Source organism: Myotis lucifugus, unplaced genomic scaffold (genome assembly GCF_000147115.1).
Source record: "Myotis lucifugus unplaced genomic scaffold, Myoluc2.0 scaffold_444, whole genome shotgun sequence".
Lineage (NCBI taxonomy): Eukaryota > Metazoa > Chordata > Mammalia > Chiroptera > Vespertilionidae > Myotis > Myotis lucifugus.
This window is the reverse complement of record NW_005871492.1, coordinates 211,666-228,879: the sequence shown is the minus strand read 5'-3', so window position 1 is coordinate 228,879 and position 17,214 is coordinate 211,666. Positions and strand designations below refer to the sequence as shown.

The window sequence follows — 17,214 nt, the reverse complement described above, 5'->3', positions numbered from 1 at the left end:
AGCAGATCTGCCCCGAACATCCCCTCCCCACTCTTTCCCAAGTTAGACATCACTATACGAAAGCTCAGATGTCCAACTGTGTCCACCCTGGCGGGGTCCAATGCCTGTTAAAAGGGAAGACTCTTCTAGGAAGCCACTATCCCCTGCAGGCGGTCACATAGGCCTCCTCTTCCCACAGGCCACAGCTCCTCTGCCCCATCTAGTATCCTCTTTGCTGGAGAACCCAATGGAATCAGGTGATTCTGACACCAACTACTATTCATGTTTCATCATTCATTTCATTAGATGCTCCCTGGGAAAGACCCAAATCAGAAAAAGTTGAAATGCTACTCTGGACTGTGGTCTCTTTGGTCAATTTCGGCCAAAGCTTCCCAAGATGTCTGAATAGGTAGGTATGCTCAGCAAGAAATTCGTGGGTGGTGGCTGCTCTGAGTCATGATCTCCAGGACCTCACCACTGCAGGTGTGGTCTGTGGGCCCGCAGCATCCTGAACCCAGAACTTCTGAATCAGAATCGGCCTCTTAGCAAGATCCCCAGGTGATCTGTGTGCACTTTAAAGTGCTGGGAGCACTGGACTAGGAGGCCAGGGACTGAATGGTAGGGCTGCGACTTTCTGCATCAAAGAGTTCAGTCAATGAAGGCCCATAGACCTGGCACTCATAACAGGCGAACACGATGGGTAAGTGGGCACAACAGAGATAGATCTTCTAGGTCCCAACTGAAACTTGCATATTTTTGCACTTATGACCCAAGGAATCAAAACATGAAGCCTGCGTCCTCTGTAAAATGTTTGGATGTTTAAATCCTTAATAAAGCTCAGATTATCCGGGTGCCACCAAAAAAAAAAAATCATGAAGGACAGGGAAGGATCAATTCAATACCCAGATCAGCCAGAGAGGCTGATAAGCCACTGGGCTGGGGTGGCCCCTGGCAGAGGACACAGGATTTGAAGGGACCGTCAAGAATCATGAAAGAGCCCTGACCGGTTTGGCTCAGTGGATAGAGCGTCGGCCTGCGGACTCAAGGGTCCCAGGTTCGATTCTGATCAAGGGCATGTACCTTGGTTGCGGGTGCATCCCCAGTGGGGAGTGTGCAGGAGGCAGCTGATCGATGTTTCTAACTCTCTATCCCTCTCCCTTCCTCTCTGTAAAAAAATCAATAAAATATATTTTTTTAAAAAAAGAATCATGAAAGAGTCAAAGAAGCAAAGAGAAACACTAACTCCTAAACAAGAGGGTAGCAACAAGAGCCCTCTGAGTAGTGGCCAGGAGAGCTCTGAATAGACCCACCCCCCAATTCCAGTGGCCCGCAGCCTTCAGAAATCACCTCCACCCTCGCCAAGGACACCCTCACAGCTCCCACTTGCCTCGCTGGGAACTTTATTCTACAAAGACCCTCAACGCCACAGTCCATCTCCACCACCCAGAATGTAAAACAGAGTTGGCGCCTAGAGTCACTGGGGTCTCTCTCGAGGCTGTCAGGGGTCCGCAAGTGTTCCGGGAGCCCCATCACTGTGGGTCCCGAACGCTGACTCACTGGGGGTGTTTCTTGTAGACGGAGCCGTCCACCCCAATGGTGGAACGCAGGCGCTCCTCGCTCTTGTTCTCCTTGATGCGCCGCAGCACAGCCGCCAGGGTGGCCGCGCACAGGCTGGCTGAGCGCGTGGACACGATCTGGCAGATGCGGTGAGTGGCCACGCAGTCCTCCTGTGTCGGCTCTATGCCCAGCCGCACCAGGACCTCGTGAGCCTTCCGGATACCGTCCTTCTCCCTGGGAAACAGAAAGGGAGTGTGTGGGCACATATCCAATCCACTGTGGCCAGTGGGAGAGGGATGGGGGGAGGGGAGGGGGCGGGCAGGAAACCCCGCAGCTTCAGCAAATGTCATCTCCCAGTGATGGCAGACGCCCACTTCACTCTAAATACGGTCATGAAGGGCTGGTGCTGCCCGAGTAGCACCCTTCTTAGGGGAACTAAGTGTCTCGCAAATTTGAGGACTTTCCTCCCCTCCGGGTTTAACAAGTAGGAACAGTTCCTTCAGGAGTTTCCATTCCCAGTCATTTGAACTGTTTCACTGCTCCCTTTACACCCAAATCACCTCCTCCTCTCCACCAGCTGGTCCCTGAGACAGGGCCTCCTCAAGCCACAAGTGGAAGTCTCAAGAACAGGAAACAAGGCCCAACTCTGGATATTGCTGAATGAAAGACAAAAATGAGGCCACCCTCACTCCCACCCCTGCTGCTCCATGAAAATGCAGCCTCCGCTCTAGCTATTGGAACTAAATGGGTATCTCTCTGGGCCATCCAAGGACCGATTCTTCTGTTATGAAGCAGAGGTCAAAATGGAGTCTTTTTTGAGAATCACCAATAGAGAATGAAACGTCAGAGCTTCAGAAGGGAAAGGAAATGGATGGAAATGAGTCATTAAGGGGCCAATGGGGAGCCTCTAGCATTAAGCCAAGACCCTGACCCCCACCCCACACCAAGCAGGAATGCAAGTGTGACATCTCTGAGCATGGAGGCCAGTCAGCACCGGGAGGCACTTTGGAAATCACCACGCTCAATGGACAAGAGTGGAGACTGTGTGTTAAGTGACCTCAAACCACTGCCCCCCCTCCATGGCCCATGTTGGGCGAGACCCTCTTGCTGTCCACATTTGAGGGGTCAAGAGCCAGTGCCCCTTCTTCACCCCCAATGGCCTGACCACTCTTCAGTAAACAGAGAGGGACCAGAAAGCTTACCCTTCAATATCTGAAACATCTTTGGTCTCAAAGCGGCCTTTGGCGAGGAGTTCGGGGCTGAGCTTCCCCCTGAAAAGCAGCTCCTCCTTGGCCATCTTCACCAGGATCAGCCTCACCAGTTCCCCCATGTACATCCCACTGATCATCTTCTCAAATCTGCAGGAAGATACACACCAGAAAACCCATGAAATCCCTGCTGTCTGTGAGCTCACACCTTCCCCGAGGAGGCAACATGCACACATGTGGAACTCCAACAATGTTAGAGGCTGATGCACATGGAAGGGTTAACTTGTGTGGCGCCGCCTGGGAATGAGCTGTATGGAGGGACAGCCCAGGCAGGGTTGGAGGAGCTGGGGAGCCGGGGCTGTCTCTGCAGGCAGGTGGGCCTTGAACTGTGGAAAGGATGGGCCAATAGCAGGCAAACAAAACATCTGAGGAGTGTGGGACATACTGTAATGGTCTGAAACTTCAATATAGTAAGTTACACGTAAGGTAGTGAGTTTAAAAATTTTTTTTTTCCTCTAGCAAGGCAGGCAGGTTAGATAAGATAAAGGCATGTTTAAGAACCACCAGGGCAGGGACCCAAGCTGAGAGGGCATTCGGGGAATTTATTTCTTCAACACTAGATGGCACTGTTTTCTTTAGAAGACAGTCTTTCTGTCTCAGACTGTGATGGGAAATGAAGCCTTTACAATTCTTCTTGGCAAAGAAGGCCCTTTCTAGATATCTCAGAAAGGATCTGGGTGCTAGGGAGAGGAGGCCCTCAGGGCCTGCAGGCACTAACTGGGCCAGGCTTCACCAAGGAGGCCCACAGCAGGGCTGGGGAAGGGACTCAGATGTCTCCTGGTGCTGAGCCCCAGGAAGTCAGGCCCTCGGGAAGAGACTTGCTCAAGACCCAAGGTCAAGTGTGGCAGAATTGGAGCTAAGTGAAGAGCTGGCTAAACTGCTCAGACAGAGGGTGCATTTGAAATGTGTGAGCGCCAGCACAGCTAACTGCCTGGGAGGCAGAGCGGCTTCGAGAGCAAGGAACTCGTGTGTCGACTTCTCTAAATAGGTGGTCCTGTGTGAGGTTGGAGGGGTGTCCAGTGGGGTTCTGAAGTGTGGGCAGATTTTTAAAGTTTTTAATTCCAGTTTTTAAAAACACGTTGTTTCCATCAATGTTTGAAAAAAAATATTTATTTAGAGACATATAAAGAGTCAAAGTTCCTCCTCAAGCCCCAAAATAACTTCGGGACTACCACAGCTGACACTGGGATATGTCCTCTGACTTTGATTTGATTTGTCTAAGGCTAAGCCAGGGGTGGGTTGCCAAGGCCGGGCTGGCAATTCTGTCTTCTAACACTTCAAAGGGCACATAGCTTCTGGGAATGGCGTGGGTTGTCTCGTCGATGGAGGCAGGCAATGAATGAGTGACTTTTCAGTCCATAAATTCCTCACCAGCCATGGCAGACATAGCCAGGTTGTTCCTGTGAAAGCTACAAGTAAATGTGGGGAAGCTTGTGACTTAAATAAATCCTGCGTCCTTGATGAAGCCAGGGCTCTCCCAGTTAAGAAAAAGGCCCCCACTGTTGAGCTGGTTTATAGGCTTGGATTTTCCTCTCCAAGCAGAGATCAGCACTACAAGCTTTTCTGTCAGTCCCAGCAACCAGACCAGAGAGAGCCTGAACTGCTCAAGAGGTTTTGTAATTGCCTGCGAAGCTTGCAGCAATCCCTATTTCAAGATCTTTAAGGGACATTTGGAAAATGTTGTGAGAGTGAAATAATGTTTTGTAAGAGTCAAAGGTAACTAAATACCATGTCTGGCCAGGCTGGAGAGTATAATATTCAGGGTCCAGATGGAGCCCTTCCTCCAGTTAGTTCACCCCAGGGCCCCGGCTCGGCAACAGGTCCAGGGAAGGTGGCCAAGGAGGCCTTGGGTCTGGGTACTGCTGGGGTGGGAGGCCCTGGGACTCCCATGGGGTCCAGCTGAGCTCAGAGGCAACTCTACTGGAGCTCTAAGACAGCCTTAGCCAGTCATTAGGAGCCACCTATCACAGCCTGGACAGTGACAGGGGTGGGAGCTACAAAAGGAGTTTTCACAGACCCAAGTCTTGGCCATCTGAACACTTTTCTATGTGGCCCACAAACTGTTTCTAAGGGCAACTTGCAAATTGAAGGTGTAAAGAAAGAGCAGGGCCACTCAGACTCAGAATATGACTTTCTGAAGCTACTGTTCTGAAGGATAAAGCAAATTATTACCTGGTGTGTCTGCCTGCTCTGTCTTTTTTAGAGCCCCCTCAGAAATTTATAGTCACAATGTGTGTAATGAGCACAAATTCCCATGACCAGTGGGCACCTTGGCAACCTTTGGGGGATATGACTGTAAAGCAAAAATGAGAGCCACCACCCAGCCTGGCCAGCCCCCAACCTAACTCCTGAGCCCACTCCCCACGCCCTCTGCTCACAGTTGCTTCCCGGGGTTCAGGGAGCCCATGTCGATCTCCTGGTCAAACTCAGTACGGATGTCATCGAGCACGCCGTCGTCCCCAAAGGCCCCCCACTCCATGTTGATGCACATCCGCCCCTCATCGCCTTCCACCATGTCAATATGGCGCATCTCTTCCATGTAGCAGGCATTGCTGCCCGTGCCTGGCCAAAACAAGGGACTGCTCAGTGCATACCCACACTGTCCTCTGCCCAGCACCCATCTCCCTCTTGCCCCACCATCCTGATACTGCCCAGGGTAGCTGGGATTCCTCCGAGCAGACTACTGGGCCATTCCAACATGGTCCACTCCATTAACCCCCAACTCCACAAGTACTGGCTTAGCCCTCCAAAGTGACCATACCATTCATTATCTTCCAAAATGAAGTACAAAGGGACATCCAGGTCATGGACTCCTCTGCCCTTTCCAGCCCACACCCCACTTCCATTGGCCAATATCAGCCCTCACAGCCGGTGCTCACGTACCCACAATGAGACCAATCTCGCAGTTCTGGTCATCATAACCACAGGTCATCATGGTCCCAACTGTGTCATTCACCACAGCCACAATATCAATATCAAAGTCCTGCAGAGGAAAAAGGAGAGATCTGACCTTCACCATCACAGAAAGGTCACAGGTGTAAAGATGGGGAGAAAGCGTGGCAAGACACAGAGCTCAAGAGTAACAGGGCTGCCTCCTGATTAACCCTACTCAAAACCAAAGAAAGTTATAGCTGGAAATCAGGTCCAGATCCAGTCTAACAGCTGCATCTCACTCCCTGTCCTGGAGGACTTCCCGACATCAGCCCTGTGGTCTAGTTCAAAGCCATCACTGCACTAAGAATAGCCCGTCATGTCATCATTGTCATCTTCTCCTCTTTCTTCTTTTCCTTTACCTCTCTCTCCCTCTCTCCCTTCCAGGAAGTCTTATCTTTCTGTGACCTTTATCTTGTCCTCTCTCTGCCCCATTCCACCCTAATGCCAACATCATCCCAACTTTCTTACTTGAAAATGATGGTCAAGTCTTCTTCAGGTTAAATATTAAAGGGTTCTTCTTGTACCATGGCTAAGATGTTTATCCATCATGATAATCTTAACCCCAAAGGTATCTGATCATTTATAAGATTCTTGGGGTGATAATTATTTTACAATATATGTGTGTGAAATCATTATGTGGTGCATCTTAAACTGATACAGAGCTGTATGTCAATTATATTTCATTAAAACTGGAAAAAATAAAAATATGTATTATTGAGTAAACATAGCAGGGAAGAAGAAAGAAAACCTCACCTAAGAATCACAAAGGTCCTCGTACTGTCTTAAGGACGGACTGGGGAAGGCTTCAGAGTGGCCCCAAAAGAACCGTAAGTCCTGCCTCCCCATCCCTGCCACCCCTACTCACCCCTCTCCTCTGGATGGCCTTCCGAATCAGAGTAACCACATCTTTGCCTTCCACACCACTGGACTTGAACCCCTTGGTCCATGAGACCAGGAAACTCTGGAAAAGAACCAAGGATTGAACATTAATTCCTCACAAAACTCAGACTACACTCCTCAAACAATCATTAGTAGAGCCCTCGGCCATGGGGCTAAACTATTGCCATACTTGAACATGTACTAGTATATTGCTTCCTAACTAGCACAGGAAGAAGTCCAAGCCCCATCAAAGACCCAGAAAGAAAATTATTTCTTCATGATCAACTGCTCCCCAAAGTGAAAAGGGCAGGCTATAGAACTGCCAAAATAAGGTATTTGCAACCTCTGATCAAACTCCCCAGGCATCTTTCTTTCAAAAGATATTTATCACAACACTTTAGATCAAAGGAGTTCCTGACTAATTTCTCACCCCTGTGTCCCTAAAAGAGATAAGGATAATGTGCAATGTATGTGGGGTTGTGCACTGTTCTTTGAGTGTAAAGATCCCCCTTCTTCACCATCCCCCCCCCACACACACACACACCTACACACACTCACTCAGAAGCTCAGAACTCTCAATATTCAAACCTCGTCCACACAACTCTCAGAGCCACCTCCAACACCATAGCGGCACATGGCTCAGAGTTCCTCATCCTCCCAGCCCAAAGCGTGAAACAACAGAAGTGTGTGAAGAACTCATTTTACTCACCTCATCTAGTTTTGTTTGGATGCAAGGGAATGAGAACGTAAAGCCCAAGGGGAGCTTCTTGTCTTTGATTTGTAGCTTATCCATGAAGTTAGCCAGGCATTCGGCAATGTGGTCAAACAGCTAAGGGTACACGACACAGGAAGATGAGCAGGGAGGCAAAATGGCACAGCGATTAGGAGCACACACTTGGGGCTCTGAAAGGAACTAGCTGAATGCATGCAAGGTATGCATCCCCTGTGAAGTCTTTATTTTCTCAGTCTATAGCACGGGGATGCTAACCAAAAGGATTAAATGAGGCAATACACATAAGGGCTTAACACTAGTTAGTGCTTATTAAACACTACGGTGTCGGGTGAATTTCCCGCCAAAATATAAGATGGCGCGTTAAAATGCCTATATCTTTTGAAGTATGGGTTCGATTGAAATGAAATATTTGGTAATACGCAGTTACAATCGGCCCGAGTTTACACGTTTCCCGCACTCCACCGCAAATCTATATGAACTGAGTTTAAGACGGCTCCCGCGGAGTACGCGCAATTCACGCGAGCCGACTTAACTCGTTTCCCGCAACCCAAGTGTTAAGTACTGTCTTCCACTTATCCATACCACTATCAAAATAATCCCATGAGGCAGGGGAAAGCACAGCCAGAGCTAATCAGAAAGTCATTGCATGCCCTAGAAACAGAACATCCTTTGGTGGCCTTGTCAGAACCCCCCCTTGACATTGATGCACAGCTGAATGCCTTACCAGAAAGGGCAGCCCATCTCAGTGCCAACAAGTATTTTAACATCCCTGTCTCCTCTGATTGGGAGAGTGGGTGGGACATTCTCTGTTGGCATTCTATGAAGAGACTTAACAAAAATAAGTAACTTTCGCCCTAGCCGGTTTGGCTCAGTGGATAGAGCATCGGCCTACAGACTGAAGGGTCCCGGGTTTGATTCCGGTCAAGGGCGCATGCCCAGGTTGCGGGCTGGATCCCCAGTAGGGTGCAGAAGGCAGCTAATCAGTGATTCTCTCTCATCATTGATGTTTCTATCTCTCCCTTCCTCTCTGAAATCAATAAAAAATAAATAAATAACAAGTAACTTTTATATTTTGTCTCCATTCTAGAAAACTAATTTCTTGGGGGCAATTCAAACAAGTTATCTTTGCTTTCTAAAAAAAAAAATGGAACACCTGCCCTAGCCAGTTTGGCTCAGTGGATTGAGTGTCAGCCTGCGGACTGAAGGGTGCCAGGTTTGATTTTGGTCAAGGGCACATGGCCAGGTTGTGGGCTCCATTCCCAGTGGGGGGCATGCAGGAGACAGCCAATTAATGATTCTCTCTCATCACTGATGTTTCTATCTCTCTCTCCCTCTCCCTTCCTCTCTAAAAGAAAGAAGAAGAAAAAATGGAACACTCAATGAGCTGGTGAAAGGCACTGAAGAATAAATAGAATTTTTTATTGGTGGATGGACAGCCTCACAACCATGACTATGCTAAGCAGGACTGGCAGCACCTGGGAAAAATCCTAAACTTAAGAAAAACCTGTATTGACAATTGCCCAGGTTTCGATCAGTCCCAAAGCTCACAGTCCCATGGCTCCCGTCTTGCCTACTCAGCATCCTCGCTGGTGACCCCTCCAGATGCTTAGAGGCTGAGGCCAGGGTATTCTGGTACAAAAAGTAAGCAGAGGCCACAGAGATTGAGCAGATTCCAAGGGCCAGGTTGACAAAGATGACAAAATCTAAAAGCTAAGGGGATGAAGGAGAATAACTTCTAGACAGAAGTGAGGAAGATTCCACTGAACAAGCTGTTCCCAAAGTATGATCTGGAACCAGCAGTATTATTACCCTCCAGCTGAACCTGAAGCAGTGGTTGGAGAACCACTGCACTAAACCAGAAAAAGTATTCGCATTTGTAAAGGAACTAAAGACATCCAGGTGACAGGCTAGGTCAGTGGTTCTCAACCTTCTGGCCCTTTAAATACAGTTCCTCATGTTGTGGCCCAACCATAAAATTATTTTCGTTGCTACTTCATAACTGTAATGTTGCTACTGATATGCAGGATGGTCTTAGGCGACCCCTGAGAAAGGGTCATTCAACCGCCAAAGGGGTTGTGACCCACAGGTTGAGAACCGCTGGGCTAGGTGGAGAGGCCCATTGGCTTCCAGATATCTGGGATATCTTAGTGGGAGGGATCCATGAAGACAAGGCCACACTTATCTAAAAGGGAGTCAGCTCCAACTGAACTTCCTGCATGGATCCTGTCCCTCCGTCTGATCACCTGCAAGTCACTCCAGCTGAGTCTGAACCAAAACACAGGAGCAAAGGCTCCGGAGAGACAGGGCCCTCTCACAAGAGGTTCACCTACTCACAAGTGCCAACTCCCTTGAGCAGAGGTCAAGTATTTTAATATGTAAATAGGGTTTCTAGGCAGCTAGTCAGAAAGTTCTGTTCTTTTGTTGGACAGTCAATCATAGACAAAATTTATGATATGGTTAAACAAACTCCCAGCACCTTCTTCCTGGTACTCTAGTCAAAATGATCTTTAATACAAATAGTCTTTATTTAAAAAAAAAAAAAAAAAGAGAGAGGAAGTTAAGAACTGTGCAAAGAGATCAAAGAGATGAGGCCAATCATCAGAGCTGGGGGAGCTTTAGAAAAGGTAAAAACAAAATGGGTTCCCCTCACCCAGCCCTGCTCACTGTTCCTGTTCCAACTGCCCTGCCAACAGGGGACACAGAACAGAGAGAGAGGCAGTGAAGAGCATTAAATAATGTGCTGCCCAGTATAGCAGTCATGAACCATCTGTGGCTATTTCAATGAATTAGAATTTCAAAAATTAACCCTTTGTACGCCATAAGCATCTATAGGCGCAAAGATGGTTTCCGTTTTGGATGCGTGGCAGTTAACTGGTTAAAAATCCACTTCCTCAGTCACGCTAGCCACATCTCAAGGGCTCAATGTCACCGGTGGCTCGTGGCTACCGTCTTGCGCAAGCTGATAAAGAACAGTTCCACTGTTGCGAAAAGTTCTATTGGGCAGTGCTGAGTTGGAAGAACCTACACCTCTCTACAAGTGGGGAAGAGGAGACCATGAGCTTCCTTCATTAGAAGACTATCTCCTTTTCTGTTAGCTGATGATCTGAGATAAGATGCTGAGAGAAAGAACTACTACCTTCCTGCCATAAAAAGGCTCAAAGGGCATCATTTTATGAAGTTAGAAAGGTTTCCTTTTCTTTATTGGCCTGAGACTCTGCTCACTTCCCTCCCCATAAGATACACTTAACAAATCTAAAGAGGCTGAGAATAATGGCTGGTCCCATCGGCCAGATATTTCTGGTGTGGTGGCAATGATTGCCCCCTCTGTAGGAGGGCTCTCCTGGGGGAACCTTTGAGAGGGAGAACCCCCAAAGGGCCTACCCCACAGGATCTCAAGTCTGCAGGAGCACCAGCCCCTTCAGGGTGTACCTCCTACATTGGGAGCAGGGGACCCAGGGAGCACCACTCATAGACCTCATCAAGTGGCCTACAAAGTGGACAGAGCCCCCTTCCTCCCCCCAGAGTTGTGAAAACACAGGCTCTAGTCATGGATCTGACTTTGTGTCTTGCCTCTGGCCCCTCCCATTTCTGTGATCTAAGGCCAAGTCACTCTTTTTTTCAAAGCCCAATCCCATATGTATAAAGTGGAGATAACAGGAGAACCCAGTCTCATGGGGCTCACGTGAGGATAGAATGAGAATATCCATAAAGTGCTTTTGCTCAGACAATAGGTCATCGGGTACCAGCTTCTCCTCCTGATGGTTACTTATCCCCTTCAACACAACATTACTGCTTTCTATGGGGGTTGGGAGGGGGGCAGTTCCTGGTGGTCCAGCTGGGCTTTAAGCCCTGAAGTAGAAAAGGCAGGACTTGGATTCCCAACAAGGATCAATGCACAATGCATAGTAGGTGTTCAGTCCATGTTTGAAGACTACCTTGATGGCAGTCCCATCCTTGTACATGTTTTTCTATTACTGAGAAGATCCTTACTTGGATTTCACATTTCTTCTCCATCCACTTCTTTTTTTGTGGGGATTCTGAGTACAAAACATGGCTCTAGAAGCCACCGAGGTATGAGGATAACTAAGCATGATTTGGGGGTCAATGCAGAAACACATGGTGCCCAGTGGGATGCCAGCTGGGGCCGATGCCCCAAGGCTTGATTTTGATGTTTTCTCAACAGGTTCCCATCCCTGCGTGCAAAACCTTTTGTTTTAGATGGTCAAGGACAGAGAAGGCCAATAACCACAAAAGCAAAGGGGCAGGTTCCATTAGGAAGAGAGAGGGATAGAGAGTTAGAAACATCGATGAGAGAGAAACATCGATCAGCTGCCTCCTGCACACCCCCTACTGGGGATGTGCCCGCAACCCAGGTACATGCCCTTGACCGGAATCGAACCTGGGACCTTTCAGTCCGCAGGCCACAGGTTCCCATCCCTGCGTGCAAAACCTTTTGTTTTAGATGGTCAAGGACAGAGAAGGCCAATAACCACAAAAGCAAAGGGGCAGGTTCCATTTTCATGTGATGCTATGATGACAACTGTGAGTCAAAAGGGGCTGCAGTGACCACAGTGGCGGGTGACAGTGTCAAACCACAGTTGTGTATTCCACTGGCTCACCTTTCAGAGGTACCACTAACAACCAGTGCCCAGGAGTGTGGGCCCAGCCTCCTGACAACAGGCTTTCCTCAACAACCAGCATGTGTGAGCAGACTCAAAACCCTTCCTGCTGCAACACATCCAGACCCCAGGGCCTCATGCGCATGCTCCGGACCATGTGCACCTCTCCTGATGGAGGCCCCCACTCCGCTTCCAGGCATGGAGGGGATCACCATGCAGAGAGAGGTCAGGGAATCCAAGCCCCAGCTGGCTCTCCTCCCTCCAGACACAGGAGGAGCAGTGTCCGCTCCTGTGGGGCCCAGAGCCCCCTGGCCGCTGAGAGAAGGTTCGGACCTGCGTGCCGCTGCCGCGCATGATGTCCTCGGGGATGGCGTAGATCTGGTTCTCCATCTCCACCTTCTGGAGCCCATTGTCCGTCACTCTCACCCGAAGCACGCGAAAGTTGGTCCCTCCAAGGTCCAGAGCCAGGAACTCTCCATGTTCTGCAGACAGGAAGGGCCACTCTTAGTTCACAGAGACCAAGACTTAAAACCCACAAGTCCTGCCATAAACGGAGTCCTTTATACCCATGGAGTCCTTAAAACCCATGAGATCATAAATACTGGTCATCTCTGATACGTATTACATAATGGGGTGAAGGACCGGTCTTAATTTTTTCTACACACATTTATGTACTGAGTCTTTTTCTTAATGCTAAGCACTTTTATCTTACTTTTAGAATTCACATAAACCATGAGACAGTTTCACATCCAATGATGGGGCACCCACCCCCTCACAGAGCTATTTCCCAGGGTTTTCCAGCCAAGTCCCCTTCGAGCTTGTGGGGCCCATCCAGGCCTCCGTTTTGTTCTTCATGCCCCCAGGATACCCAGCACGCTGCTACAGGCCTGGGGGCCCCTGGGCCTTCTGCCAAATTGTGATCCCTGTCCAAATTTACTTTTAACGTTCGCGTACAGTGACAGCAATGTATGAGAGAGTCACATGACGGAGTGGGCTGCGGCCCAAATGGCTATCAATTAAGGGGCCTAGCAAATAAGCTAAGCAGGTGCCCCTCAAAAAAATTCCAGGCTCATTCACATGTGAGAGAAGGCTGACCCAAGAGTATGTGAAACAAGTCAGGCCAGTGGGGCTGTTCCACTCAGACCAGCCACAGAGCTGGGGCGGCCGGGAAGAAGGAATCTCCACGGCACAGCGGATCAAGATCCTCAGGTGTCACCAGGAAGGCAAAGTCCTTCCCCCCTGGAAACAAGCAGTGCACACAGAAAACATCCCGATTGTCGGCGGTGATACAGCTGGTTGCAGGGACCTGCTCCACTGTATAGCACAGAATGGAAGTGCTGAAGAGGTGCAGAGGCCAGAGCCAGGGCTGGGGGAGGGAGCTGGGCTCACCCCTCGGCAGCCTCCTCCACCGTGAGGGCTCCACCCGCCTCCCACTGCCCTGCTGCACACCTTCTCAAAGGACACAGGGTTACTTCCTGGGGATTCACTGATTGGCATGTTTGTCAACACCACCCCTTCCCCGATGGGAAACTGCCACTGAAGTACGATGGAATAGGTTGGAGGGCCAGGGAAATGAACCACCCAGGTTTATAGTGTGCCAGCCCCCTCACAGCTCACTCTCAGGCCCTGAGAAAAGCCATGTGCGTCCGGCTCCCTGAGGGCATGCCCCACTCCCCCGACAGCCCATGGGATGGACATGACCCACCAAAGTTCCATGGGGACTCCCTCCACACAACCGTGGTCTGGTGGTTTGATACACAGAGAATGCCAGAACTGGAGCCCACATTCCTATGGCAGAACTCTGGCCCCGTTTTGGCCATGGCAACTTCCTGAGCCTCAGCTGCCTCATCTCTAAAATGGCAACATCAGACACTGTGTGGTTGTTGTGAGGGGGAAACTAGAAAATGTGCCTCAGGCACCCAGCACAGGGCCAAGAACTTGAGACACACAAAATAAGTAAAGGAAACTTTCCATCCAGGCTCCCAGCAAACACGGCCCGATGCCCACACTCGAGCATTCCAGGCCCAGTGGTAGGGTTGCCTTTCAGACTGAAAAGTCACATCAACATCGCGGGGGAGACTGAAGTGACCTGTCCAAGAAAAGCCACTGGAATCTGCTCCCGTGACGTGGGCATTCCTCCACAGGGGTACAAACTTTCTGTCCCCTCCCTGGCATCTAGAACCCCCTCCTGCTATACTACCTAGTTGTTAAGTAGCTGGGACAACGTCAGCCCCACCTGCGGGACTCTGCGCCCCACCTGGCCATGGGCGACACTTCCAGGCACTCCATCCTGAGCCTCCCCAGGTAGCAGGACCTCAGCCAGATTGTAGGAAACGCTATGTGTGGTTGCATGAGGGATAAAAAAAAAAAATCAAAGATGAACTGCCCGCATCAGCACTCTGCAGCTGGACACACACCACCCGCTGAATCGGCAGCCACGGGGCACTGAGGCGGCAGAGGCTGCCGCTGGCTGGTCCTGATTCCAGGCCAGGCCAGCTCAGTTCACTGGAGGGACGGACGCAGCTCCATCAAAAATGGCAGTTTTGCCCTAGCTGGTTTGGCTTAGTGGACAGAGCGTTGGCCTTCGAACTGAAGGGTCCGGGATTCGATTACGGTCAGGGCACAAGCCCGGGTTGTGGCCTCAACCCAAGTAGGGGGCGTGCAGGAGGCAGCCGATCAATGATTCTCTATCATCATTGATGTCTCTCTCTCTCTCTCTTCCTCTCTGAAATCAATAATATATAAGAATGGCGGTTTTGCAGTAGTATTTTCTAATGGACTGAAGGGAAACCACAAACAATAAAGTACTGCCGATAGTTCTGTTCCCAGGTCAGAATGTCATCTTTGCTTTCTCTTCAGAATCCGCTGAAACAGACATTCCTCTGCATCCCTCCTCCCCAGCACCACCTCCACACGCACCACGACCACAGCCAAGAACTCTCTTCTTTCCAAAGTCTGCAACCTCGGGGCAGGCCCAGCACCCCGATTCCTGGAGTTAAATCTTCAGGTGACCCCTCGAGGCCGTGAACAGATCCCTCTCCTAGTGCTCACCTCCTCGCCCCACGTGGGACAGTGGCTAAGAGCTGGGCCTTACAGACGGGTGGGCAGACTTCGTTTTGAATTCCAGCTCAGCACTGTCACCTTCCCTGTAGAATGGGGCTCACAATGCTGACTTCTCCTGGGGGTCGTGAAGCTTCCATGAAATACAGGACATGTTGTATGTGAATATATAGGGACATAGTAAGTCATCAATAACCCTCATCGTTATTATTCCTTTGTGTGACTATGAGCTCCCCTCCTAGTTCTTTTCAACCCCTCCAATCCCTGCCTACTCTTATTCCTACTCCTGGCTCAAGTTCTATCTCCACTGTGACCCTTCTAGGACATTCCAGAAGCCCAGAACGGACAGTGAGCGTGTGGTGGGGCATGAAGGAGGATTGCATCTAGGGGCCTGGGACAGTCACACTGGACAAGAAGGAGCAAGGCTCTGGGGCAATATCAGGTTTCTTAAGAAGGTACAAGGCCCCCTGGCTGGTTGAGTGTCATCCCCATGCACCAAGAGGTCGCTGGTCTGATTCCCACATAGGGCACATGTCTGAATTGTAGACTCAATCCCCAGTAAGGGACGTGCAGGAGGCAGCCAACTGAAGGTTCTCTTCATTGATGTTTCTCTTCTCCTTCTCCCTCCTCCTCTCTCTCTCAAATTAATAAAAACCTATTAAAAAAAAAAAAGAAGAAGAAGAAGGTATAAGGCCACATGGCAGAGGACCCAGTGAGGCCCAGAGAGATCATTCTGAGTGATCGCAGTTGGTATTTGAGGCAATGTACGAAGAAAACATCTCATACGGCATTTGCTCATTGTTAAACGAAATGTTTGAGTGTCAAATGTGGGATTTATGTGAGACCCGCAGGTCAGAGGTAAGGTTTCCTTTGTTGTTAAGTGTGCTGTTGTGTCTTGGAAACAATTTTACCTTTTTAAAAATAACAAAATACAAACATCTGATAAGAAAAAGCTCAAATGGTGGAAAAGTGGAAAAATGAAAACCAAACATCTCTTTTCTTCTCTACACCCAGAAAGTGATCACCATTAATGTTTATTGGGTGTCCTTAGATATAGTTATTTTATCAAGACAGGCAAGGCTGTTAACTGACATTCCAAGAAAAGAGTTTGAATTTCTGGTTCTAAGGATGTGTTTTTAATTTGGAAGAGATCGCCCAATGACCTTCCTGAAAGTTCTCTCCAATTTCCAGACAAACCAGCAGGTGGGATTCACTCCCACCAGTGGCCCACGTTATGCAGCCATTAATCTTTGCCAACCTCCTAGGTCTAAGTGGCATCTCCTTTCTTAAACTTGGTTTCCTTCTTTTGTGTGAGGTTAGACATTTTGAATTATTAAATGGCCTTTTGGATTCCTTTTTCTGTGCATTTTCTATTCACATCTTTTGCCTTTTTTAAAAAAAGAAATATTCATCATTTTCTTGATAACCTAAAAGAGCTCTTTGTATATTAAGGAAAATAGTTTCATTGGTTGTATATTTGCAATGACTTTTTCCAGTGATACTTGTCTTTTTAATTTTGTTTGTGGTATTTCTGCCATTCAGAAATGTTTATTTTTTATGGTGTCAAAATATTTCTGGTTTCTGGGTTTTAGGTTATGTCCCAAGAAATTCTGAAGATTACATTAGCTCACCCTCTTTCTAAATCTCTCCAATTCCTCCAAATGTGGTCACCACCACTGCTAAAGTAAAGGAAGCAAGGTTTCACCATCGGTTTGGTTAAAAGATAAAATTCATCTTCCACTTTATGTGACTGTTTTGAAAAATGAAGCGAAGAACCGTGTCTTTGTCTCTCTTGTCCCTAGGACAGAGTCCAAACTTTCTCCCTGGCATCTGGATTATTGTGAGAATAAAACAATGGAAGACAGAGGCAGGTGTGAGGGAGATGTAGTTGATCGAAGGCTCAACATGCAGGTGTTTTTTAATGGACGAGAAACTAACATTTGTTAAGTGATGGTCAATTTGTCTATAAACTTTATCTCGTCAATCCTCAACAACCCTGTTGGACATTGTAATCCCAACTTTATGGATAAGAAAACCAGCCTTCAACTCCAGGTCTGGCTCTCCAGCAAAGCTGTCTCCAGCAATGAGCAAGGAGGCTGCCCAAGGGGAAGTTGTCAATCCTTAAATAAGGAAATCTTCACTCACTACGCCAAGAGCATAAAACCCAAAGGTTACCAGCAGTCTC

At 48.7% G+C, this 17,214-nt stretch overlaps 1 protein-coding gene across 1 annotated transcript in view; it reads right to left on the bottom strand.

The window, feature by feature from the left end:
- Window positions 1-17,214, bottom strand: part of HK2 (hexokinase 2) — a 39,645-nt gene that overhangs the window by 10,860 nt on the left and 11,571 nt on the right. Inside the window, exons 2-8 of the mRNA XM_023744275.1 lie at window positions 12,303-12,451; window positions 7,327-7,446; window positions 6,604-6,699; window positions 5,688-5,787; window positions 5,183-5,366; window positions 2,739-2,894; window positions 1,537-1,770 (exon numbers count right to left, since the gene is read on the bottom strand). Coding sequence (XP_023600043.1) covers window positions 1,537-1,770; window positions 2,739-2,894; window positions 5,183-5,366; window positions 5,688-5,787; window positions 6,604-6,699; window positions 7,327-7,446; window positions 12,303-12,451 — 1,039 coding nt within the window. The remainder of the gene's footprint in view (window positions 1-1,536; window positions 1,771-2,738; window positions 2,895-5,182; window positions 5,367-5,687; window positions 5,788-6,603; window positions 6,700-7,326; window positions 7,447-12,302; window positions 12,452-17,214) is intronic.